Consider the following 24266-nt stretch of genomic DNA (forward strand, 5'->3'; position numbering starts at 1 on the left):
CCGCATCTGAGTCGCCATTTTCTGCCTCCCTCTTCCACAAGCTACGGATATAACTTTGGCAACCTGGCAACCTTGCAGCCACAATTCCAACTTTCCAAGCCATAAATCCTTGATCCGCCGCCTCACCTCATGCAGCTCTCGCTTCGGGTTAATATCCCCTGGGCCATCCCTTAGACTGCCGGTAAGGAATCTTGGCACGTTGGGATGTTGGGATTCAGAATGTTAGACAGGCCTTGAGTGGGACTGTCAAGGCGCAGTTATGAGCACAAGCATAACGACGCAGTGGATGGCGTTACTTTCCCTCCTTCGAGGAAGGTACCTACTGGTAGTACTAGTTAGTATATCTGTTCGTATTTCATCTCTACTCCTCCCCCCAGAAAGCCGCGAGTGCTGCGAGTGATACACCAGAAGCGGTGTTCTGGAACCGAGACAGGTTGAGGACAGACAGGTCCATCATCTCCTCGAATTCCCCTTGGCTTGACCCGGTGAGGCTTTGCGCAGCGCTAAGGCAAGCCGGGATCCAGGGATCCAGGGTACTGTGGTCTCCACCAACAGGGTTGCCACGGACCTGTCTTGGCCACCGCGATACGATCTCTGACAAGCATGAATCATGATGATATTCTTCTACTTGTTTGCTTCATTGCGTAATAGTGCTGAATATCAGCAAAAGGAAATCGGTCCCTGGATTCCTTGCTGAAGGCAGATCAACAGCATTGGACCCCTGAAGGCCAGCGCTCGTGTATCTCCATCATGCACATGTCTTCTTCGGCTACAAGCGATGCCGTTGACTCTTGAGCGCTATGGTCAACGACTCGGACGGCAGACATCCCACCATCATCCATGCCGAAACGGTGAGAGGGCTGCGTGATGGCTTGACCACCACACCATCGCCGTCAAGGGTTTCGTCTTGAAATGGCGACCGTTGAAGACCCTTGGACAGCCTTCATGTTGACAATGAGGCTCGCAGACGGCACGACATGTTGAATTGTGGCAGTTTACTCCGCACTTTTCACTGACATGCAGTTCTGCAACCCAAGCCCCCGCTTTCAGCCGCCCGCCACGATGCCTACATGTATACCTACGATATTTACTTGTACACACGACAGCACAATAGAACAATGACAAAACCCAGGGACGTCTTGCTCGAACCATCAACGCTATGGCTTCTAGCTATCTGGCAGACCCCTCGTTCCCCGCTTTGGTTATAGTCGCTTAGTGATCGCTAATCATTCCCTTAGAAAGGCCACGACCCTACGTACGGATACAGCATACTGCAGTGCATGAGGATCTGTCGACCAACTGTGGACGTATCTATCCGTCGTAACCCTCATCTATCAGAGCCTTCCGTGTCACTATAACGAAATTGTATGCGTCGCAAACCGACTCGCAAGGATGCAACGGAAGTAGAGGCGGGCAATTAAAGGGCCTCGTCAGGGATGCAAGTGCTGGCGCTTGTCCGCGGTCACACACTGGTCTGACCAAGGCAGAGCCAAGACGGCTGTGATGTCCCTGTGCGATAAGTTGTGCAACCACAATGATCTTTCGGTCAGGCATAACGTGCCCTTTGTACATATCCAGGGCATTATTTCCCGGAGAGAGATCATTATTCGCCCCTGAGGCAACGGCCAGAGAAGCGTGGCGCGATGGGATGTCTCAAACTCTAGCCACAGTTGATGACATGGCGACTAGTAAAGGGATGGGCCGGTTGTCAGGTACATTGAGGATCCTCACCGGCTCCTCCATGCGAACAAGGGAGCCCTGACCTGCCTCATTCTCTGACAGGAACATGTAAAATAACATGTGAGACTCGGCCCTGGGATAGAGAAGGAGCCAAGAACAACAGCCAACTCAACGCCAGTGAACCCGGCAACATGGGGGATGGGGAGTGGCTGGTATAGCTTCACATGCGGTATGCGCCAATCAAGCGGTGGTGGCGTCCATCTCAACCAAGGCGGAACAGCACCAATGTCTCCAACGGTTTGTCATGGTGCCACACCGTTGACCTACCTGCATCCTGGGTCATGTGCGCCGGGGCTGGAAGCGGCCCGCGGACTCGAGTCACATCAGCTTAATACTACCCGTACTGGTCTTGCCGTTGTCGAGAAGGGTATTTCCCCAAGAGGTCGCGAGGGCCAGATGTCTACCTAGTCCCCAGTCCTGCCAGGTCTGTTTCAGCATAGCCACTGACGGCGTCTACTGGATATTGTGCAGGGCAACATGGTGTCATCTGTACCTCTGGCATACGTTACGCATGTAATCTAGTTATCTACCCCAGCCTCTCCACACAGTCGACCGAGTTCCGGCAGCAGCAACATAGACCAGAGGACTTTTGCCGAAGTTACCTGTCGACTGAGAACCATCACCGATGCCCATGGCTGTGATGGAAGAGCTGCAGGGAGGGGTTCGCGCCGTGCAGGAGCTGTGAGATGACATGCCGGTGCCCGTATTCGTCGCACGGCGCGTGGTCTTGAGAGTCGGGTGGCATCTAGAGCGGAGGCTGGTACTAGGGATAGGCAGGGCGGGTTGGTTCTCGGGGCCGACGGAGACTAGAGAGCAACCTAGGAATTCCATCTCATAGGTAGTATTAGCATGTACGTGGGAGTACGGATGGGGCAAATGCGATGCGGGCTCCGTGGGACGGCGGATGGGGATGCTACGGGTGGAAGGCCGAAGGACCTGTCTGCCTGGCGGTGGTCCTGATGCCACTGGCGCATAGCTTGCGACGTGTTGGCGATTTAACGATGCTGTGAGTGTCTTTCAGGTTGAAATTATCCGGCGATCTGGACCATCCGGATCTCTGCGGTCCTGCGAGGCTACGACTCTGTGGTCCGTTGTTGGGCCCCGCCGTCTGCTGAGCCGCCTAGACGGATTCAAATCGGAGCATCCGCTCCTCGGAGATCGCGATTCGACATTCAGAAGCACGGATTGAGGAGGGCGACTGTCGCCGCCATGTCAGACACACCGCCATCTGATCCCAACGGCCGATCTCAAGGGTTTCACGATCGCATGTGTGTGTCTGGTCTCTTGGCACGGGCCCGAGACAGTCCGGAGATATTAAACGCGACTGAGACTGGGTGGGATGGAGGAGGTGACAGATACAGAGCACCCAGATGTGCCATATACGATTCAGATGTGTTCGATCTATGCGATCTCATCCGTGGGGTTGATCCTAGGAAATACGACGTACTACCCCTGATCAACAGATTAATCCCTCAAGGAAGAAAGCCGCCAAGATGCCATGCTCCCCGTCAGCAATTCAACGGCAGTGGCCGATTGACAGGAGATATTTCTGTTGAGTGCGTCAGCCCTGCTGGTCGTCATGATGGCCATCGGGCGTTTGAGTGAGGATCGTGGATTGCCGGGAGCGCCTGTCTCGCACTGTGCTGGGCGGTCCACCCGCGCGCATCTGCGGGCCCACGCACAGTGACGCTCGTGGCATCCGCCCTGTACGCAACCCTGCCCTCGGTGCCAACCGGCCTCGTCATGTAAGGCCTAGCATCATGTACAAGGACGGAGTGTTTATGTATGTTTCCGGGCGGGACATGGAGGAATCGCAAAGTCCCATGAAGCAACAGGAAACTCGCGCAAATGTCCATGTGGACCTCTTCCCGCAACATGGGCAAAATCCGGCCTGCCCACCCAACACAGTCAGACTTGCGCGGGAGGAGGAACACATGGTCATCACGGGACGACCTGCATCGCATCGCGCAACTGGAGAGTAACCCCACGACCCGCAAGGGCGGCATGGCGCACATGACCTGCGAATGAGGCCTTTAAATGACGTTGCTGCGATTCTGCGCCCGATGAACATTCATGTCAGGGTAGCGCGCTCTGGTGAATACTCGGCTATACAACCAGGCGCTCCGAGTTGGGCGGTTAGACAGTCCGGCACAATGTTGGTCTCGATCGGGAACACTCCTCACAGATACTCGCTTCCACATCGGAGGCAATGGAACCAACATCCCAGCATTGCTCGCCGTTATCTAACATCTCTAGCACCCCTACCAAACTCGGCGCAAATTACACAACCTCGACTAGTCTGATTAGGATCCCCTCAAATCGGGGGCACAACGGCTCTCAAGAAACCCGTCGAACACGCACTCTTCTTCACTTTGTCTTCTTCACGTCGACCCTCTTATATCTGACCACCTCAACACCGCTTTCGTTAAATGTCCGCTCAGCCACGATCTTGTAGCCACCAATCCGGGGTAGGATCTTGTTCCAGAATCCCCAGTAGACAGCACCCAGAAGGAGCACACCAACGCCGACCACGGGGAAGACAAAGTACGGGTAGCCGTCGGCCGTCCAGCTGCCCTCGGGTGGAATGAAGGGGACGAGGACGAGGAAGATGTTGGAGAGGAGCCAGACGATGGAGATGGGCAGGTACGTGTGCCAGGGTGACGTCCAGTTCTCTGACTTCTTCCACTGCAAGTAGATGAGGCCCGCGCCGACGAAACCGTTGATCCAGGACCCGGGATACGTGTAGCTGTCGAAATTGTCAGTTGGGAAGGCATCCCCCGGGGCCAACTCGAGGGGCATATTAACATACAGGTTGACGACAAAGTTGTACGCTGGGCCTGCAGGCGGAGCAACGAGAACAATAACCGTGACAATCCAGTGCAGGAAGAGCTGTCCAGCTTGTTAGTCACATATAACCCCATGGTCAGGAATACACGTAATGGCACTGGCTTACCGCGGCTGCTGGGGCATTGAACGGCTTGTTGGAGGCCCAGAACCGGCTGAAGGGCAGCATCCCCTCCTTTCCCATCTCCTGATTCAGCCGAGCGTGGGCAAAAGAGACAGCCAGGACATTGCCAATGTTGCTGAGGCAGACAAAGACGGGGAGAACCCGCGCGCCGGCGCTGTCACCAAACATGTTGGTGAAGAAGACGCCGGCCACAAGCACCTCGGAGGTGGCGAGCTCCGACTTGGGGATAGCGGCAAAGTAGGCGACGTTGGCGAGGACGTACAGGATAGTGACGCCGCCCACGGCAAGGGGGGCGGCGATGGCGAGCGTCTTGCGCGGGTTCTTGAGCTCGGAGACGACGTAGTTGGCATTCTCCCAGCCCTTGTAGCTATAGATGATGTTGAGAATGGCGTTGGAGTAGGCCTGAGCGCCACCGCCGCCGTAGCCTTCACCTTCCTCGATGGCAAATGAGTTGTCAAAGTTGTGGGGGTTGGGAACGCGTCTGTGACCAGCGAGGGCTGCGAAGCCAGAGAAGACGATGAAAAGCAAGGTGACGACCTTGAAGACGCCGAGAACCTCGAACAGACGTACTCCCCACTTGGGAAGCACAGCGTGGAGGACAACGGCAAAGGTGACGCCAGCAATGCCGACGGCGCGCGCCGGCCAGCCGTCGTTGGAGCCCCAGCCAGAGGCATACAAGACGTAGCGGCCGAAAGCAAGGGCGTTGCCGGTAGAGAAACCAAGGAGGATCATCTGTGAGGCGAGGACACAGGTGGCGAGGTAGCGCGGGTGCTTGTAAACGCGTTCGAGATAGTTCTTCTCGCCGCCGGAGCGCGGGATAGCGAGGCCAAATTCAAGGAAGACGCTGATGCCACAGAAGGTGAGGATGCCGCCGACAATCCAGAGGATCAAGGACACACCGACGGAGCCGGTGGCTGCAAAGATGCTCGACGGCGTGGAGAAGACTAAGAAACTTGACTATTAGCTCGTGCTTATACTTGAAGTTTGGAGCGGCTCACTTCCGGTTCCAATCATCTTGTTGATGATGAGGAAGACTGCGCCGGTGACTCCAATCTTGCGGTTCTCCGAGTAGGCATACGTCTGCGCGTCGATGGTGGAGGAGTTATCTGACACATTTCCATCACCGCTGTCGACGGCGTCAACGGAATTTGGGTCTCTGTCCTTGGTGTTGGCCATGGCGACTATGCAGGGTGGTCCAGCTAAGTGGCCAACTCGTTGGTGATGGCTGGTGGTTGCCCTAGAGTCGAGGCGTGTTGTCTGGTCCAAGCCGCATAAGAGAAACAGCTCTACAACGAAGGATGTCGCGTCGAGCTCATCGAGCTGCTTTTAAAGCGCACCTGCTGCAAGTCAGAGGCTTCGGTTCTCGCAGGGTCGCTGGCGTGATCGCCCAGAGGGGTCATGGCCTGGCAGGGGGCTCAATCCAACCGTTGCATCATTGCGTTCATTGGATCATCGGGTCGCTAGATGACCGTGGATGCCCCCATGGGCGTGGGATGGCCCATCGGGGCGGCCGGCGAGGCTCTCCATTGGCTCTGCTGGATGAAGCTTATGATGTTCCCAGTTCAAAGTTCAACCAGCGCCCTCGGCGATTTTCGAATTTCTGGAAGGAGTTGGGCCGAGCAATGGCAGTGGAGTGGCCCAGAGACAAGTGGGCCACTGTACAGGCTCATATTAGGGGCCGCTGTGCGGGATACGGCAGTTACAGTAATAATAGTACGAACTCGCTTGAGCCGCTTCTAGCAGAATCCACCTGCCCAGTGGACATATAACTTGCGTCGTTTGTCCGTCTCGTCTCGCTTCTAAAAACCCATCGACCTGAACGGTCTCAACCGTATGCACCTATACCCCCAGCTATGCTCCAAGCTTGGGAAATAGCTTAGCTGCTGAGCCTTTCAAGTTGCCCTCGCCTGGGAGGCCTTAGCCGTTGCAGGATCTGCGCACGGGCGCACCCCCAGACTGGAAGGTCGCTACTAGTACGTACATGGGAGCAATGTTATTCGTATTTGTAAGGCTGCCCAGAAACGCCACATTCACGATGGAGCCTGGGCTAGTCCATACTTTAATATGTAGCATAATTTATTTACTCCGTAGTAAGTAGGTAGTAATCCTCGAGGCCAGAGCCACTCGGAGCTCCTAAACCTTAAAAATGGCATCTAACATCTACATGTTATCCACGCACCGGGGCAAACCAAATCAGACACCTGCATTTAATCGAGAAGCATACGCACCGAGCGCCCATCTCGCTGTATCGCTGTGCCGTGATGTTCAGCCTACTAAGCCTTAGTCGCCTCATTAAAACCTAGCTCCACTGACGCCATCTAGCCCCCGGAGCATCTCATCGACAGAAACAAGCACGAGCCTCCCCATTCCGATTTGGCGTCGAGAAGTTCCTCAGCGGAGTGGTCTCGGCCTTCCAGAGAAGCGAATAAAAAATCGGTCAGGCGCAACAAAGGTTCCACATCCGATGACTGCCTCTACCTTAGGCAGTGCCGAATGTCAGCCATGCCATCTTACAAGAACATCACGCAACACATTCGTGCCCATACCTAGACAAGGCCACAAGAGGAATTGTTTTGCTCAAGACACCACCGCAATTCTAGAACTCAACCCATCTCTACCTTATTGGCACGAGTACGTAGTTGAAGCACATTTGGGGCGGAGTATTCACCAAAGGTAACTGTCACAGTATTGATATTGAGCTTGATGGTCACATAGAGCACATACTCACCACCATATAGTAACCACTTTGTAGAACGCATGATGTACGTACAGTTCTATTCATAATTACCTTCCTCTTCAACTTCACTTTTCCGTTCTAAATCCGGATCCATATTGTATCAATACAGTAGTAGTGGCCGCGAAGAATGTCACGTGTTTCCATTGTAGAACGAGTTCCCACACGGAGCATCTCTGTGGCGTGTTATGGCTGATATCGCACGTCACAATGTATTTCGATTGCTTAAGGCATCAGAAGAGCCCAGAGTGGGTCCTGGCAGCACACCAGGCAAACCTCATATCTACAGTATGTACGGAGTACGGATGAAGCCTTCAAAAGATCCCTGCTCGTTGTTAAGTTGCTCGCTAACATTCATACATTAAAATATAGTGCATGTATGATAGTGAGTAACTTGCAAATGAGCAGACATTTGACCCCGTAATCTGTACTTGTAGTCTTCGAGAAAACGGCCGAAGCGAGGGTGCCTCCGGACGAAATGGCGAAGCCACGACCGAAACGAGCGACAACCACGTCGACGTTAGAAAAGCCCCAAATGAAATCTACGCCGACAGAGAGATATCATTGTTCTAGGGTCGTGTGACCAGAATGCCTCGAGTCTCTTGGGCGATATTTGGCCCCCACGGCGCACGGTAGTAAGGCTAACCAGCTGCGATACCCCGCACAACGTCAGGCTACGGCCCTCAGTTCTGACTATACAATTCTCTAGGCTGTAGAAACGGCATTTTGAAATTCAGTGATTCTAAGACGAGCCCGAAAACCCCCCCATGGCTGGAATCGAGCATCTGCCGCGGCGCCCAGCCTCACTTCGCGATTTTGAGATCGCTATCATCTGCGCGCTTACCCTCGAGGCCGACGCCGTCGACGCCATCTTCGACCTCCACTGGGACGACGATGGCCCACCCTACGATAAAATCCTAGGCGATCCCAACGCCTACTCCACCGGTGCCATCGGCCGCCACAACGTCGTGCTCGCGCACATGCCAGGCATGGGAAAAGCCAACGCGGCAGCGGTCGCGGCGAGCTGCCGGCTGAGCTTTCCCAATATCAAACTTGCCGTTGTGGTCGGGGTATGCGGTGTAGTTCCTTTTTACGGCGATGGCGTTGAGATTGTGCTGGGCGATGTCATCATCAGCGATGGTGTGGTTCAGTACGATCTCGGCCGACAGCTGCCGGAACGATTCGTGCCGAAAGATACACTGCTGGATTCACTGGGAAAGCCAAATACCGAGATACGCTCGTTGCTGGCGAAGCTAAAGGGTATCCGCTACCGGAAGGCGCTGCGGGAAAACATGGCTGGCTACCTCGATGCGCTCCGGGCCGAGCCGGAGCTAGCGGCCGGGTACCCAGGGACGGCGTGTGACAAACTATTCGAGGCAACGTACCGCCACGTTGGCGACGGTATACCGTGCGATGAGTGTGGCTGCGACGGGCCACTGGTACTGCGTGGACGGCTTGGGCAAGGTGATCCACAACCGGCCGTCCACTTTGGTATGGTCGCGTCGGGCGATACGGTGATGAAATCAGGCGAAGACCGCAATCGCATTGCGCGGAGGCAAGATATTGTGGGCTTCGAGATGGAAGGTGCCGGGGTATGGGATAGCTTCCCATGCATTCTAATCAAGGGCGCATGCGACTACGCGGATAGCCACAAATCCAAGGGATGGCAGCGGTATGCAGCGGCGACGGCGGCAGCGTGCATGAAGGCTTTCTTGTCCTACTGGGTGCCCTCATTGGCTTCATATTCAGGTAGGTGATATCCGGGGTAGGAGTAAGTGTAGCAGAGCACTTGCTGATTTCAACAAGAAGCACATCCTCCCCCAGAACAGCTGGCTCGACCCTGTAGGTAGATGCCTACTGTCCCACTATAAACTAAGTTTCTTCTAATATAGTCATAGTTATGGTCCCATACCCGAGGAATGACGTATTTATTGGTCGAGAATCTATTCTAGAGAAACTGCAACAACGTCCCAAGCCTACGTCTCAAGCAAGAATCTCGCTCTTCGGTCTCGGTGGCATCGGGTGAGTTCGTTCGGCCATAGGGTACCCACCTTGTCGCTAACCTATGCTAGAAAAACGCAGATTGCCCTAGAGCATGCATACCAGCTCCGAGAGAAATACATAGATATATCAGTCTTTTGGGTCCACGGAAGCAATACGGAGCGGTTTCGGCAATCGTACTCTTCCATTGCTCGAGAGTGCCAAATCCCCGGTCACAACGATCCTAAGGTAGATTTACTACCACTGGTGAAAAGTTGGCTAGAGAGGAAGGATCAAGGACAGTGGCTGATGGTCATCGATAATGCCGATGACACGGAGGTTTTCTTTCCTTCGCAGAAGGGACTGAAGAACGCTGGGAGCGGTACCGAAGGAGAGTACATTGGGCAGTATATCCCCGAGTGCGCCCATGGGTCAATTCTTATCACAACTCGGAATAAGCAGGCAGGCGTGAAGCTTGCCAAGGGAAAGCCGCCTATTGAAATCGTCATAATGAACGATGACGAAGCAAAGGGCCTCCTTTGTGCTACTCTTGGCAAACCAGATATCGCTTCTGATCTACTATTGGCACTTGCCCACCGACTAGAACAGCTCCCTCTTGCACTCGTCCAAGCCGCTGCATTTATCGAAGAGAATACGATACCGGTCGGCGATTATCTCCATCTCCTAGACAAGAGCGACCACGACCTTGTAACCCTCCTTTGCGAGGAATTCGAGACCCCCGGAAGAGATATACAAACTCCACGAGCTGTGGCAGAAACGTGGATCCTTTCATTTGAGCAGATTAAGCAGCAAAACCCCTTTGCAAGCGATCTATTCTCGCTTATGAGCTTTTTCGACCGACAAGATATTCCCATGGAATTCCTAGACGATTATAGCGAACAGCGGGATCAAGAAATAGGCGGACGAATACAGCGTCAAAAGGCTCTTGGAATTCTCAAGGCATTTTCGTTCGTAACCGCTGGACATGACCAGAGCCTAAGTATCCACCGGCTAGTTCAATTAGTGTCTCGAAAGTGGCTTGAAAGAGAGAAGAAGATGGAACACTTCGCCGGCCAGGCGCTTGTTACGGTATCACATGCATATCCGTCTGGAAACTACGAGAACTGGGCTCTATGCAGCAAATACCTCCCACATGCGTATCAGGTGCTGGAGTTTAAGGGGACAGGGTCAAATTATGAAAAAGGGATGCTTCTTCATAATGCGGCTTCATACCTCTTCCACCAAGGCCAATGGAAGGCTGCAGAGAACCTTCAGTTAGAGTCTGTGGAAGTAATGAGTAAAGAAGTTGGGGCGGATCATCTCAAGACGCTAACGAGTATGGGTAACCTAGCGTTAACGTATAGGAACCAGGGCCGGTGGGAGGAGGCAGAGAAGCTTGGGGTGCAGGTGATGGAGGCTCGGAAGACGAAGCTTGGGGTAGATCATCCCGATACGCTGACGAGTATGGGTAATCTAGCGTTGATGTTATGGAACCAGGGCCGGTGGGAGGAGGCAGAGAAGCTTGGGGTGCAGGTGATAGAGGCTTATAAGACGAAGCTTGGGGTAGATCATCCCGATACGCTGACGAGTATGGGTAACCTAGCGTCGACGTATAGGAAACAGGGCCGGTGGGAGGAGGCAGAGAAGCTTGAGGTGCAGGTGATGGAGGCTTATAAGACGAAGCTTGGGGTAGATCATCCCGATACGCTGACGAGTATGGGTAACCTAGCGTCGACGTATAGGAAACAGGGCCGGTGGGAGGAGGCAGAGAAGCTTGAGGTGCAGGTGATGGAGGCTTATAAGACGAAGCTTGGGGTAGATCATCCCGATACGCTGACGAGTATGGGTAACCTAGCGTCGACGTTATGGAACCAGGGCCGGTGGGAGGAGGCAGAGAAGCTTGGGGTGCAGGTGATGGAGGCTCGGAAGACGAAGCTTGGGGTAGATCATCCCGATACGCTGACGAGTATAGGTAACCTAGCGTCGACGTTATGGAACCAGGGCCGGTGGGAGGAGGCAGAGAAGCTTGGGGTGCAGGTGATGGAGGCTCGGAAGACGAAGCTTGGGGTAGATCATCCCGATACGCTGACGAGTATAGGTAACCTAGCGTCGACGTTATGGAACCAGGGCCGGTGGGAGGAGGCAGAGAAGCTTGGGGTGCAGGTGATAGAGGCTCGGAAGACGAAGCTTGGGGTAGATCATCCCGATACGCTGACGAGTATGGGTAACCTAGCGTCGACGTTATGGAACCAGGGCCGGTGGGAGGAGGCAGAGAAGCTTGGGGTGCAGGTGATGGAGGCTCGGAAGACGAAGCTTGGGGTAGATCATCCCGATACGCTGACGAGTATGGGTAACCTAGCGTCGACGTATAGGAAACAGGGCCGGTGGGAGGAGGCAGAGAAGCTTGGGGTGCAGGTGATGGAGGCTCGGAAGACGAAGCTTGGGGTAGATCATCCCGATACGCTGACGAGTATGGGTAACCTAGCGTCGACGTTATGGAACCAGGGCCGGTGGGAGGAGGCAGAGAAGCTTGAGGTGCAGGTGATGGAGGCTTATAAGACGAAGCTTGGGGTAGATCATCCCGATACGCTGACGAGTATGAATAATCTCGCTTTCACCTGGAAGAGTATAGGTCGCTATAAGGATGCTCTAAGCCTGATAGATAGTTGCTTTGATCTTCGGAAGCGTGTCTTGGGGCCACATCATCCAAATACCGTATCTACATTACGGACCTTGGAGAAGTGGCGTTTGGAGAGTGGGAAAGCTGCAGATTAATATAGCTACTCCTGTTCTACGAGCACACACTAATAGCAGACGTGTACTACTTATTCCGTCGGCACAATGGCTAAAGCGAGCACACTCTCGACACAAGTGACACAAGCTACATATCATGCTGCCCTGTCTGGTAGATAGCATGCGTGACGTCGGCTCCGTAAAGCACGATGGAAACTGCTCTGCTGACCAGCAAAGCAGAGGCTGGCGACGGCTCAAGTTACCCGCCTTCGGAAGCTCTCTCGGACACCTTGGTCGAGAGCATGGTGGTGCAGGACAAGCTGACAGTGCAAATAGAGTTGGCTACGTTTATCTTGCTTGCATTAATTAGTCGAACTGCTTGAGCTGAAGCATGATGTTGAGGTTAAAGAGAAATTACGGCCATTGCTGGCCATTTAAGCAGTTTATTGTAAGTGACTGTCCGCCATGAGTATTAGTCTACTGTCCAATTCCCAGGGCCCATAAATATGGTCCGTGCGAAGGAACATTCGACCCTTTTTAAGAGAACGACGTTCATTGCAGCCACTCTGTAATCCGTACTCCGTAAATGTTATCTCTATATACGTGAATGGAATATGATTTTGGAGGGTCCAGGTCTAATCATGGGTATATTATGAGTTATATTTATAGTTCGGTGAGATACTAAGTATAGAATCGAAAGGCTCCCTGCCGTCTAGTGAAAGTCGGTACCGGTGTTAGTCCTCATGTGTAGGCGGGCCAGCGTAGTTATTGTAGCCCCAGACCCAGTACCAGATGCCAGATACGAGCGTCGCGGCAACGAACACAACGGGAGCGTAGTTGACGAGCGAGGGGATGACGGGGATCGAAGACGGCATGCAGAAGAGAGGCAGGGCGAGCAGGGACCAGGCTATGTGAAAACCCAAGTCAGCACAGATCACACGGCGCGGGCCGTCCGAGACGGAAGAGGGAGAGGGCGAAGCACATACCAATAGCAACACAGTTGCAGACGATACCGAGGGGGCCAAGGTAGAACCTGCCAGTCTTGACCTGCTTTCTGCCGGTGAACAGACTGATGGCAATGGGGGTGGCGTAGGAAGCAGTCAGGCAAATGACACCGACACCGGAGAAGGCGTTAAAGGCGGCGGCGGAGCCGAAGTAGATGAGACCCAGGATGAGCTGGACGGCCATACTGAGCATCATGGCATTGAAGGGGACATCGAGCTTCTTGTTGACCTGCATCCACCACTTGGCGCCGGGGATGGCACCATCACGAGCGAAAGCCCAGGTGCAGCGGGAGGCGGCCGTGGTGCATCCGATGCCGCACAGGATGGCTAGGACCATGAGGGGGATGAGCAGGCCGATGGCACCGCCGGAGGACCCAACGGCGCTCTTCAGGATGGTAGGCACGGGCTGGCCGGAAGCGAGGTTGACGAGAAGCTGCAGGTCGGGGAGGACGAAGCAGATAGGGATGAGGAAAAGCAGACCGGCCAGGGTGTTGATGAAGATGGTGGCAACCATAGCCCTGGGCACCTGGATCGAGGGATCCCTGACCTCTTCGCACATGCTGCGGGGTGGAATCAGAATACCATTTTTATGACACAAACAGAAGGTTAGGGGGAGGCAGAGTTCACGTACGAGATAATCATGCCAGTAGACGAAGTAGCATATCCGGCGTGGAGGAGACCGACACAGAAGGACCAGCCATCGGGCCAGCCGGAGGAAGCCTCGAAGTGGGTAAAGACCCATTCGGCATCATGGCGGCCCCCCTTGGCAAGGACGAGGATGACAATGACGATGGCAATCAGGCCGGAAAAGGTCCAGAAGATGGCAGCGGTCTTGACCATGTTAGCCAGCCTATTACGCAGGTAATTTGGGACGAGGAAAAGGGGCATCTCACATCGAGCCATGGCAGGTACTTGTTGCCCAGGGCAGACACAGCATTGCACAGGAGGGTGATGCCAAGGAAGATGAGGTAGACCTGGTAGGGCTCACCGGCCAAGACACCCACGCCAGGCTCGGACTCAAAGACATTGATGCACGCGACAAAGAAGAGGGTGGTTCCAAAGTTGACGGCCAGGGTGATGGTGATGTTGCCGACAACATAGAGCCAGCCGCAGATCCAGCTAGCAACGCGGCGCCATTTGGTGGGGGCAAGCATGAAAGCCTGGTAGTAGACGCCTAGAAGAACACAAATCGAATCAATCAACCATGCTGCCTTTTTCACACGATGTGGCCAGGACAAGGGGCTCGGTGGCAAGGGAAAGTAAAATAAGTACCTCCGGCGGTGGGGTAGACGCTGGTGATTTCACCGAGGGACGCAGCAACGCAGACGATGATCATGGACACGGCGACCCATCCCCAGATGATGTTGACGGGTCCACCACCGATGAGGGGGTAGAAGAGAGTCGTCGCCAGGCCGTAGGGGATCGAGGCCAGGACGAAGGACATGAAGGCCACCTGGAGGGTCGAGCGATTGCGGGACAGCTCAGGCGTGTATCCGAGGGTTTCGAGCAAGTCGTCGGCCTGGTCGGCGCCGGACATGCGTCGCTCGCCGGTGACCTTGGAGTCCATCTTATTGGGGTTAGCCATTTCGGTGGCCATTTTGAAGGAATGGCTTATCGAGATCGGTGTCGAGGCTGGGGTCAAGGCACGGCGCGTTTGGGTCGCGCGGGTTGGTGGCTGCCGCCAGGACAAAACAGGTGTCGATGATGGGCGTCGCAAGAGGGGTCTGCGAGAGGACAGGATGTCGGGTTGGCGCAAAGTCACTATAAAGGAATGGACGGTCTGCCAACGAGGGAAGAATACCGGGGAGGAAAGGAGGAGGAGGGGAGCAGGGGAGCAAGGGAAGAAGAAAGAATTCTCGGCCAGGCCGCCAGGGCGACCACCCGGACGATTGGGATGGACCAGGTGGAGATCCGGAGGCTGCAAGTAATGATCCACGCCCAAGAGACCAAGACTTTCAGTACTAGCACCACGTGCACGCGACTGCCACGAGCGTTGCCAGGGGTGGGGCTTGCAGGAGAAACTACCACACCAGGAGTTGCAGCCGCAGGCTGTGATTAGCTGGAGGTGGGAACCGAGTCAGGACCGCTCAACACAACCAAGGCAGTCAGTCAGTCAGGGAGAAAGAGAGAGAGAGAGAAAAACCGCCAAAGCGAGAAAACCGGGTACATTGCGAATTGATCCAAGCAACCCCAGCCAAGGGGGCGACCAAACGGCGCCGTGGTATCATCGGCCAAGACAAAGGGCGCACTCTTCCTCGTTAGGCCACACTCCCGCCGCCACCGACGACAACAACGACGACATCAGGATTCAGGTCGTCGATAGCGTGCGGGCAAGCCGAATGGGCGGGTTGCCCTTGTGCTTGTCATAGGTAATCAGGATTGATCTTGGAGCCTGTTGGACCGTTGTCAGAGTTGTCTCTGGCCACTGTGGTGGCTCTAGCCTGCAACAGGCAGGACTCCGCCGTGCCAAGCCCGACGGCTCCCCGCCGCGCCACAAGATGGGAGCCATTGATGTCTGTGGTTGGAGGGGCAAAAGAGGCGATCTTTGCGTGGACACCTCAGCGCCCCCAAACTTATCCAATGAATGGCATTCATCACGGACCCACTTATCCATGACCAAGTCCTTGGCAAAAATGCTGAAATGCTCCAATTCTCCATCATCACGTCCATGTCTCCAAATCCGCCTCGGCATTCATGATTATGATTTTGACTTTTTTTTCTCTCTCTCTCCCTCCGTAGCGCCAGGCAGACTCCATCATAGGCAATCGGTCACTCAGCCAATCAATCGTCACGAATCATCCATCCATCATCATCGTCAGCATCAGATATCTTCACCCTCTGCCCCCATTGTAGTCTGCACCTCCCACCTTGCGCAGGCGTGTCACCACATCCTTCTCGTCGAGCTCGCTCCGGTCGCTGGCTGCAATGGCGATACTGTGGTGCGCCAGCACCCGCTTAACCTCGCCGCTCTCGACGCTGACTCGCGCCTTGCGCATCACCTTTGTCGACTCGCCAATCCACACAACCAGCACGAACTTGACCCGCGTGCTCTCCTTGTCGTTGGCGTACTCGACCCTCGCGTACCCGTACTGAACCTCGCTATCGTCCAGCGCCGCCGCCAGCTCCGACAGCCCGCCGCTGCCAGTCCGGCTCAGCGTCAGCTTGTTACCCGTCGGCCCCGCGTACGAGATGAGCAGCCAGTTGGTCGAGTCCTTGTCCGAGCGCACCGCCTCGTACGCCGCCGCGATCTCTGGTGCGTCGAGGCCGGACATGTTGTCAGTCGTCACCCCGTGCGTGGCCGTGTGGCTATGACTGTGTGATCGCGAAAGAACACGGTGAGGTATCGTCCAACTGCGTAGAGGTAGTCGTCAGAGTTGGTCAGATACAAGTGTGGGGGTACACTCCGAAGCAGCGTAATAGGTAATACTCGTAGAATGCGTAAAGGGGGAAAAACAACTCTCGGCTGAGGGGTTACAGAACGGGTCCAGCCGTTGCTGATGATGCGCATCTGTTGGATGCCCCTGCCGGGAAGCCCCCGCAGGCCCGCACTGAACCCCTTCGAAATTTACTGGAGTCTGGAACTTCTCGGCCCAAGATTCTCAGCAGCAGCGCGCCATCTAAGCTGCCTACCCTATACCATGGGATGCCACCATCGCGGATTGCACACGACATAATCCCCGCTGGGCCGCACAGAGGAGATATTTCGTTAGCTTCTCTCTGAATTTTTTCATCATTTCCTGTGCCATTCTGTTTAGTCGCACCTACTCACGCGTTTCTCTACCTGAGTAGTCTTGTGCAGCCCCGCTCGAAAAAATCATGTGAAGTTGGACTGGGTGGTTTCTCTAATTCGAATATACCAGACTCGAAATATTGGATCCAGCTTATGACCAAATTCGCCGGCATAGCTTAATCACGCCTGACTAGTATCAATGACCCTCAGTCCCCATGGTGGTGCATCATCGTTACCTTAGGAGGGGTTCACTGCGGATCATGGGCCGAGGGGGTCGGGAGGGGACAACTCCATAGCAGAGCCCAACTTCATTACACCCGTCCTCGGCTACCCGCACACTGTGCTCTTCCACAATAACAACAACAACCACAACCTCCTCCCAATAACTATCTCGTCCTCAGAGTGACACCACACCTCTATATTGACTATGGTATTCGGTCCGTTGCTCGTCCCGATCCTGACTTTGGCCACGCCGGCGACAGCCAGCTACGCCTTCTATGTCGGCAACAATCTGACGGCTGATGGGAGCGTCCTCGTCGGTGGCACTGGAGAAGAAGTGTCCAGCCATTGGCTCCAGCTCTTCCCAGCCAAGAACCACGCGCCGAATGAGACCATCCGCGTGGGCGTCACCGAGGACGCCTCCATGCCCGGCGAGCTCATCTCCATCCCGCAGGTAAACCATACCTGGCGATATCTGAGCATGGAGTATTCCGACTTCGAGGGCTTTCCCACGCCCCTCACGAATGGAGGGCTGAACGAGAAGGGCGTCGCCGTGCGTGATGTCTGGGCCAGCAATCGCGATGAGCTGGTTGAAATGACCCCCAATCCGCAGCGTGGCGTGCAGTACAGTGACCTTGCGCGCCTCGTCATGGAGAGAGCGACGTCGGCACGGCATGGCGTGGAGATTATCGGGAATTTGGTCCGCGAGCATGGCTACGCGACCTACGGTGGCAACACGCACCTCATTGCCGACAAGGACGAGGGCTGGGTCGTGTGGGAATTTGCTGGCGGCGAGCGGCTGTGGGCTGCTGAGCGTCTTGGACCCGACCAAGTTCGCGTCCTCTACCCCGGCTACATTGAGGGCTTTCCCGTCGATTTTGGAGACTCGGAGGACTACATGGGATCAGACAACATAGTGTCTTTCGCTGTTCAGCAAGGCTGGTGGGACCCTGACGGCAATGAGCCCTTCAACATCTTCAAGGTCTACGGTGTACAGGGCGAGGGTTACAGCGCGCGTGATGGCGGCTTCAAATACATGTCACAGGCTGCTCTTGAGGAGGCTACGCTGGCTATGGTACCTGTCACGGAGAAGGACCTCATCGAGCGCGTTCGCGATCCTCGCATTGCCGATGACGAGGCAGGGTATGGACAAGTTGTCAGCCTCCACGACAGTGAGGATCCGGACCTCCTGAGACTGTGGGTTGCCCCGACTGGTTCCGTCGCGGCTCCCTTTGTCCCGTGGCATATCGGAGTCGAGTCCATCCCCCCTGAGCTCGGCCAGCATCGCTACTTGACAACAGGCGCCTCGAGCAGCTTCCTGAACCCCGATTTCCAATTCCAAGAGGCATCTCTCTTCGCTGGCAGACTGTTCAAGAGGGTATTGTACTACATGTGCACCGACCCAAGAACCTTCCTGCCGTTGGTCACGGACATGTTGACGGCGTTTGAGGTCGAATCTTTCGACCAGGTTTCTGACTGGGTCGAGCTGGCTGCCACTGCGCTCCTGGAAAAGGGTCAGCGATCTGCCGCTCGCAAACTTCTCACCCACTACTCCCACACGCGCGCGGCCAATTCGCTCGACCTTGGGCGGGCCATGATTGATGCTTTGGATGGCTATATTAAGCTCGCTGGGCTGTGGAAGGACCCTGTGGGGAATATCATCAATGATGCGGGAGAAGGCGCCGAAACTGTGAACTGTTTGATTGGGGCCAATCCGGACAAACCCGCCAACGACCAGCAGGTCTTGCAAGCCCGTTTCTGACCTCTGCATAACCTTGACCGTTGCCCAGAGACAAAAAAGATCGCGCCCACCCTCAAAGACACACGATGCTGGAACAGAGCGCACGCTGAGTCGCACTCAAGCCTTCCCTGGGTTGGACATCGAGCCTTCGACCTCCGCTTTAACAGATATATGTATTCCATCGGTGGTATTCGTGATTCTCAACTATCAACCCAAACACTGCCATTTCTAACCAGTGCCCAGCATTTGCGCATCCCAGTGCCCATGGATTCGCTGTCCACATCGTCTGTCCATCGACTTGGCTGCACGGAATTCCCACGCGCTTCAATTACCGCATCCCCTGTGGCCTGAATCACAAACAGATGGACGTGCATTGTCAACTTCAAGTGTGAGAAGAGCCAAGGGACACTGCCCAATTCGCCCACATGCTTGATTGCTCCTCCGCTGCCTAACCCGAGCAATCCAGACACATGGGAGTGAGCAATCTTCTTCCGCGCTTTCGGTCCTGCTTCATCGACATTCAGCACACGCGATGGAAGTTCCCAGAGGCCAGCCAACAGGCCCTTCTCGGGACGACGATGTATCAGGTATGAGCCATCCGCACTCTGAATCGCGCACACCAGCGTTTCCTCCTCCCGGACAGCCTTCTTGATAACTTTGAGGGGGAACCTCTTCGCGTGGTTGGCGATGGTTTCAAGCTGCGATTGGCATGGTTCCGTGGTTTTCTTCGATTTGGAGACTGCTTGTGAATTTGACTCTCGCGTGAAGGCGAAAGCTGCCAGGGTGGATTGTTTTGCTCCAGCTGATTTGACTGGCTTCTTCTGGGCCACTTGGTCTTTGCCAACTTCGCCCTGATCCATGACATTCTCAAAGGGCTCGCACATCGTGCAGAAATCTTCGATATCGCCAGAAACCGCCGGTGTGGAGATGCCGCTAGGTTCGGAGCTTCTCGAGGCAAAAGCTTGACCTTCCTGGTAAGCGCGACATGACGAGGTGATGGGGCAAGCTGAGCAATTCGGGTTGGGAGTGCAGACGGTGCTCCCCAGCTCCATGAGGGCCTGCCCCCAGCGTCCTGGTCTGTCGTTCTTGGAAATGGTGTCGGTAGAGGTGCCCCCATGGTCGGCGCGGCGCGCGACGTCTTTGACAAGGGCGTCGGCTGCGGCCCAGAGCGCATCAATCACGCTCTTGTCCGCCTTAACGTTGCCCAACAGGCCCAGCTGCCGACTCAACACCCGGAGGACATTGCCATCAACCATCGGCTCCGGCCGACCAAAGACAATGGAGCATATGGCGCCCGCCGTGTAACGCCCGACGCCGGGTACCTCTGCCTCGAGGGACTTTGCATCCTCAGGAAGCAGCCCGTCCATCTGAGGGTGCTTGACAACATGTTTGGCTGCTTCGTGGATGCGCGTCGCGCGGCTGTAGTAGCCTAGTCCCCGCCACGCTGCCAGCACGTCATCAGCATCAGCGGCTGCCAGGTCCTGAATGGTAGGCCACTTGGCCATCCAACGATTCCAGTAGTCGATGACAGTGGCAACACGGGTCTGCTGGAGCATGATCTCGCTGATCCAGACCTCGTATGCCCGACGTTTCAGTTGGTCACGCAGCTCGGCGGGATCGGAAACGGTGTTGGGATCGATCCACGGCTTGCGCCATGGCATAGATCGTGCCGAACTGACACTGTCAAACCATTCGAGTAAATCGTCTTGGGCACTTGACCCAGTCGTCGGACGAAGGAGCAAGGGTCGGTGGTACGTGACTGAGTGGTGGCGGAAGGGGAGGGAGCAGGTCGGCTCTGATACGGTCTGAGTGGCGGCCGATTCGAATAGTTGCTTGTGAAGTCTCGTCGCTTGTTCTTTCGAGGCCGCGAAAGTTTTGCGTCTCTTTGGTGGCGGCTGTGGTGGAGAGCTGTGGCTGTCTGATGAATCGCCTGTATCTGAGGACGCGTACCGCGTTTGGGATGATGGTAGAGGCTTTGTCGATTTCCTGACCGCTTGGCGCAGGCTACTCGAGCGGCTGCTGCTCTGAATTTCAGCCCTGGATGCAAGGCGGGTGGCAGCAGCGCTGCTAGCGGTCCTTTTCGCAGGCATCAGACTGAGTCTTGGAGTGGTGGTCTTGGATCAATTGAATGGATGGGTTTCAATGTCGCGTTCTGCCTTAGAATCTGGGGATGCAATATCGGGTCGCCCCTCCCAGCCAATCAGTGAATCACCAAATTGCAAACTGGGATGGATCAATTAAACGTGGGGAAAATTAGTCGCGTCACCGTGTCCATTGAATATGAAACCACATGGGCAATTGAGAATTTTACGTCAGCCATATCGCGTTACTCTTCGCATATTGTTGCGTACTTCAGACATAGGATTATAAACCCGACACGGGAAAAGGTCACACCCCGGTCATCAATACCGGCAGCCCTCAATCTCAGCCTCTGATGAGGCGGGAGAAGATATTGCTCTTGCCCTTCTTCCCATCTCCCTTTTTATCGCCTCTCTCCTTCTCTTTCTTCCCCAATTCCTCTCGAGCATCCAGCTGAACGGTGTTTGTTCGCATGACTTGCTGAGCGAACGACACAGTATTATTGGCCTGTCCTCCTTGATCAGCGCCGTCTGTAGTGGGAAAAAGGTCGGCAATCTTTCCAGGGCCGGTAATCCTCTCGTATATTGCCAAGGTCGTGCCGAACTCTTTGTCGCCGCCTGTTTTGACGGCGTCAAGCAGCTGCAAGACATAGGTCTGGCAATTGTTATTGATGAGGTTATACGTCGGTTGCTTCTCTCTGATGCTTTGGATGACCGATTCGGCTGCGCGCTCCATTAGCGACTCTGTGGATATGCGTGGATCGCGCCAGCCACAACAGGAGCCTACCGGTTTTGCGAATGGCTTGATCATTGAAGCGCGTCTCGCCAACTTGGAATGTGCGCCACTCCTCGCGCTTGATCTTTTCATTGGTGTAGATGACATGAAAACTCTCGTCCTGCCACGCGTTTGCTTTTGTCAGCGACGCGGGGCAACCCCTCACCATCAATCACACCGTCACACCATACGAGTATATTCAGGCCGACCACTCACCATCCACAGCTGATGGGCGTAATCACCCACGAGGACGGCCCAGTGCTGCGTGGGATCTGGGTACTTATTGATCTTCTCGGTAATCATCTTGCCCAGCCCCGTTTCCTCGGCGAACCACTTGCCCGCGACCCCACCCACCGGATGCCAACCAACCTCGACCGCGCGACACGGTCCGTTGAAGACTGGCTTTCCAGCTGGGATCACATTGGGCTGTTGTCCTAGGCCGACGGCGTGTTTCAGGGCCAGCTCGCCCTTGTTGAGGTTCTTTTGTCTGTGTGAGACAGTCAGCGGTGATATGAGAACTTGATGCCAGCAAAAATTGTCAGGGCGAGTCAACCAGGCGCTCGACGCGTGGGGGGCAGACATGGAGTCGAGGTCTCGAGGACAGGGAGAAGAATGCATGCTCACAGGAACTCGCCAACCTTGTCCCGTTTCCTCTCTCCCTCCTTGTCGGAGCTCGACATGGTAATGGACAATGGCGGTCAGAAGGCTGGGTAGAATTTCGACGGCTGCCACGGTTCCCAACTGTTTGACGTATGATATGACGTGTCGACGCAAGGGCTTGGGGAATTCTCGGAAGGCTGAATCCGTTAATAGATCTATGTACGGAGTATTATATAATGAATTACGAATGCTCGCGACATTAGCCTAGTACATAAACGGAGTACTCGTAAAGGAAGAATAATAGGTAATGAGTAATAAGGGGAGACAAAGACGAGACGCGCGCGCATATGTACACGCACACACGCACACGCATGCACACAGACCCACAATAATAATCTTCTAATTCCTCTTACTTCGTACGCGGGGTAGAGAGGCCGGACAGTAACACTATTGTAACAACGACATCGCAACAGGAGTTTTGGTGGCTTGTAGTAGATTGCGTGTCAATTTGCTCGTACGTATATAATTGATTGGAATTTGGGATAAAACCTTATTAACCATTGTGCGAGACCGAAAGATAGAGGTCCAGACGGCACGGTGCAGTCGGTCAGGCATAGAAAGTATACTGGTTGACTATCATAAAGGAGCACAAGAGAGCGACGGGAGGAGAAGATCATTAGTATTCGTAGCCACCTTCGTAATCAAGACTTTTACGTGCATATTAACAAAAGCAAAGAGAGGCATTGTCACGCTTATCAGTCTTTACCTTCACAAAGGAAATTATCCCGAATATCGACAGATCGAAAAACAACGTAATTAATTTTGTCTAATTCCCAAAACTTCTAGTCCAGACTCACTTCTCTCTTTGTTTCGATTGGCTGGCACGCCTTATATTCTTTGCTGGCCGGTTGCACCCATCTCCCGCCAAGTCTCGTAGATGTTATGGTCCTGCTAATGTCACGATCTTCGCTGCAGATTGGTTTGCTTTGCCAGCATCTCGCGGTTCTCGAACCCTGAACTTGTCATGAGCCCCAAGCATTGGGTTCCAGAGGATATCGACCAGATTTCTATATCAGAATCACTCCAGCCCTCAATCCGACGTCTTACCGCGCCATTGTCAGTAACCAGCTACTCGCACGCGCCAACATCTGCGCCACTTACATTCACCCTCACTCGTGCCTGCGCCAGCAAAAAACAACCAGCCATCCTGGAAAATGTCGCCCTAGAAGCGTCCGCGTATGACCTCGTCAACCTTTGAAGACGGCTTCCACAGCCTGCCTCACCCGCTGGGCGACTGCGATTCCCTGATGGAACATACGATTTATCAATCGCCGTGATTCAAGTTCGTCTAAGACTCGAAAGAAATCTCTAGGAAGCAAGACATATACTACAGCAGCTTCGGACTATCCATGACGATTTTTGCCAACTAACCCAGCTTAAATTGACTAGAAAGAATGGATATATTCAGCTCTGTTATAAAGGAGCTAATAACTTTGCTATTTTATAAGAGGTACTTTTATGGAGCAAGGGCTAGCAGGCCAAATCTAAGAACCATATTAGCCACCTATGTGAAGAGCCAGCATGTATCGTACCAGAGCATATATACATCGAGACTCCTAAAGTTAATAATAGTCGTAAGAATTGTGGGAAAAGCATGATTATGGTCATTGCGAGAAAAAAGTATATTGGATTTACGCATGAGCCAAAATGTATAAGCTATGTTCCTGGCTATAGATCATGAGGAGACTTTTTGGATAATGGTTTACATTTTAGAGATTGACTGGCATAGAAACACGAATAAAGGACCGATCATAACAAGGCCGTTTTCGATGGCATATATGGTAAGTAAGGCTCAATGAGATTTGCCATAACAAAGATAAGGGTAGAAGCCACCAATAACAAAATTCCAATAACAGCAACATAGAGGTTCTGAAGGTTTGGGTATAATATCGCTCGTATAGATG

The 24266-nt window shown here is 54.3% G+C and overlaps 7 protein-coding genes across 7 annotated transcripts; 2 read left to right on the top strand and 5 right to left on the bottom strand.

Moving 5' to 3' along the window:
- Positions 1 to 4107: 4107 nt before the first annotated feature.
- On the bottom strand, positions 4108 to 5884 carry ACO1O0_002680 (amino acid/polyamine transporter I; the record flags this gene model as incomplete). Its single annotated transcript, XM_083192145.1, has 3 exons — positions 4108 to 4629; positions 4694 to 5652; positions 5707 to 5884. 3 exons carry the CDS (start codon positions 5882 to 5884, stop codon positions 4108 to 4110), a joined length of 1659 nt encoding a protein of 552 aa, XP_083053359.1.
- A 2325-nt stretch (positions 5885 to 8209) lies between these two features.
- ACO1O0_002681 (uncharacterized protein) lies at positions 8210 to 12197 on the top strand (the record flags this gene model as incomplete). Its single annotated transcript, XM_083192146.1, has 3 exons — positions 8210 to 9191; positions 9395 to 9464; positions 9515 to 12197. The coding sequence occupies 3 exons, from the start codon at positions 8210 to 8212 to the stop codon at positions 12195 to 12197; spliced, it is 3735 nt and encodes a 1244-aa protein (XP_083053360.1).
- A 692-nt stretch (positions 12198 to 12889) lies between these two features.
- ACO1O0_002682 (uncharacterized protein) lies at positions 12890 to 14756 on the bottom strand (the record flags this gene model as incomplete). Its single annotated transcript, XM_083192147.1, has 5 exons — positions 12890 to 13062; positions 13142 to 13719; positions 13791 to 13990; positions 14053 to 14333; positions 14432 to 14756. The coding sequence occupies 5 exons, from the start codon at positions 14754 to 14756 to the stop codon at positions 12890 to 12892; spliced, it is 1557 nt and encodes a 518-aa protein (XP_083053361.1).
- A 1234-nt stretch (positions 14757 to 15990) lies between these two features.
- Positions 15991 to 16431, bottom strand: ACO1O0_002683 (coactosin family protein; the record flags this gene model as incomplete). Its single annotated transcript, XM_083192148.1, has 1 exon — positions 15991 to 16431. The coding sequence occupies one exon, from the start codon at positions 16429 to 16431 to the stop codon at positions 15991 to 15993; it is 441 nt and encodes a 146-aa protein (XP_083053362.1).
- Positions 16432 to 17316: 885 nt separating this feature from the next.
- ACO1O0_002684 (uncharacterized protein) lies at positions 17317 to 18870 on the top strand (the record flags this gene model as incomplete). Its single annotated transcript, XM_083192149.1, has 2 exons — positions 17317 to 17508; positions 17563 to 18870. 2 exons carry the CDS (start codon positions 17317 to 17319, stop codon positions 18868 to 18870), a joined length of 1500 nt encoding a protein of 499 aa, XP_083053363.1.
- A 179-nt stretch (positions 18871 to 19049) lies between these two features.
- ACO1O0_002685 (A/G-specific adenine glycosylase) lies at positions 19050 to 20510 on the bottom strand (the record flags this gene model as incomplete). The annotated part of the gene is made up of 1 exon (XM_083192150.1): positions 19050 to 20510. The coding sequence occupies one exon, from the start codon at positions 20508 to 20510 to the stop codon at positions 19050 to 19052; it is 1461 nt and encodes a 486-aa protein (XP_083053364.1).
- A 763-nt stretch (positions 20511 to 21273) lies between these two features.
- On the bottom strand, positions 21274 to 22382 carry ACO1O0_002686 (uncharacterized protein; the record flags this gene model as incomplete). The annotated part of the gene is made up of 4 exons (XM_083192151.1): positions 21274 to 21671; positions 21715 to 21823; positions 21919 to 22189; positions 22327 to 22382. 4 exons carry the CDS (start codon positions 22380 to 22382, stop codon positions 21274 to 21276), a joined length of 834 nt encoding a protein of 277 aa, XP_083053365.1.
- Positions 22383 to 24266: the final 1884 nt, after the last annotated feature.

Source organism: Amphichorda felina (assembly GCF_050947745.1).
Source record: "Amphichorda felina strain 45539 chromosome Unknown scaffold_2, whole genome shotgun sequence".
NCBI classification, from domain to species: Eukaryota; Fungi; Ascomycota; class Sordariomycetes; order Hypocreales; family Bionectriaceae; genus Amphichorda; species Amphichorda felina.